This window comes from Olea europaea, unplaced genomic scaffold (genome assembly GCF_002742605.1).
Source record: "Olea europaea var. sylvestris unplaced genomic scaffold, O_europaea_v1 scaffold164, whole genome shotgun sequence".
Classification (NCBI taxonomy): domain Eukaryota; kingdom Viridiplantae; phylum Streptophyta; class Magnoliopsida; order Lamiales; family Oleaceae; genus Olea; species Olea europaea.
The window spans coordinates 671,713-673,216 of record NW_019234052.1 but is presented as its reverse complement, the minus strand read 5'-3'; the positions used below and the strand labels follow the sequence as shown (position 1 = coordinate 673,216).

Genomic DNA, 1,504 nt, shown 5'->3' with positions numbered 1-1,504 from the left:
GGAAAAGGAAGTTGAAGTATACGGGCAGATGAGTTTTCTTGGAGACAAACAAATAGCTTATGATGGCGGGGAGAAATATGATCCGCAACTACCTGTTGATTCTTCGATTGATCCAAACGAGGATCCTGTTCTGATGCTACACGAGCTTAGCGCGTCTATTGATAAGAAGGTAATGATAAAAAACAAAGGTTCAGATGATAGTGTATCTATTGATAAACAGAATTGTGCACTAGTTATTGGAAATGAATCCCCAGTTCAAGGATCGTGTGGAAATGCTAACTTCCAGAAACAAGAGGACTTAGGCATACTACCTTCGCGGATGTCGATATGCAGTAGTGATTGCACTGTGGAGCTGCAGGAGAAAGAGATGATATCCGTAGATGATAACTTGTATGTGCCGCCAAGGGACCCTCAAGGAATTAATTTTCCTGAGAAAACTATCCTTTTAGTAGGGAAAGTGCATGAGGGAACTGAGAGCTTCAACCTAGGCCAAAATAAGATTGACACTAGTAATGGAACTGAGACAGGTGATTTATATGATGCTCCACATTTGAAGCAGCATAGGAAAGATGCACATCATGAATTTCATAATTCAGGTAATTTAGTTTTTGATAATGACCCTCATGTCTATGATGTTGATGTCATTGGAAATGGATCGAACTTACGTAGCTACGTAAATGGAAGCAAAGGTGAGAAGTTTTTGGTCACTGATACGTCAGAAGCTAATAGGAAAAGTGATGTTCCCTTGGAGGCCTCGGTTGCAAAGAGGGTTGTTGCTATCACCAACTGTCCTGGCACTAGTGGTTTGAAGACTGAAATAGACAGTAAGAGAAGCAGTTCAGACATAACTAGCGGTCTTCCACCAATGGGCCCAAGGTGCAAACCTTTTCTTTCGGATATGCGGAGGAGTTCCATGTCTCCATTGGATACTGAAAGGTTAAAAATCGAGAGTGAAATTATTAGGCTTCAAGAAAGATTAAGAACTGTGCAGGAAGGGAGAGAGAAACTTAGCATATCAGTTGAATATCGTGAAAGGGAAAGAGTACAGATGGAACTTTTGGAGAATTTAGCACGCCAGCTTCATGAGATTCAGCAGCTAACAGAGCCAGGAAAGGCTGTGCGTCAGGCTTCTCTGCCCCCTCCATCCTCTAAGGTATAGCATTTGTATTTCACCTTTGTTTGCTTTATCTGTTTAAAACATCAGATGCATAGTTGGATCGTGTCTGCTCTTCAAGATTTGGGGCTCTTCCATGATTTCTTCTAACTTCTCTACAGAGTATTAAAAATTGCCTAATGTTAAATTACAATTTTTACATCTGGTTAATCTTTTTGAAAACTTTGACCGTTAGGAGGATTCGGGATCCCTCATCTCTGTATTTTTCTCTTTCATGTTTAATTCCATGACATTAAAGACTACATTATTCATGAGACGTTCTTAGTGGTTGCATCTTTACTTGTCCATTGGCATTCACCCTAGTAGCTTTGGTCACCACCTTCCGCAAGT

The 1,504-nt window shown here is 40.6% G+C and overlaps 1 protein-coding gene across 1 annotated transcript in view; it reads left to right on the top strand.

Moving 5' to 3' along the window:
• The first annotated feature begins 6 nt into the window (after positions 1–6).
• The window catches only part of LOC111377334, a 5,743-nt gene continuing 4,245 nt past the window's right edge, over positions 7–1,504 (top strand). Inside the window, exon 1 of the mRNA XM_023000412.1 lies at positions 7–1,153. Coding sequence (XP_022856180.1) covers positions 29–1,153 — 1,125 coding nt within the window. The 5' untranslated portion in view covers positions 7–28. The remainder of the gene's footprint in view (positions 1,154–1,504) is intronic.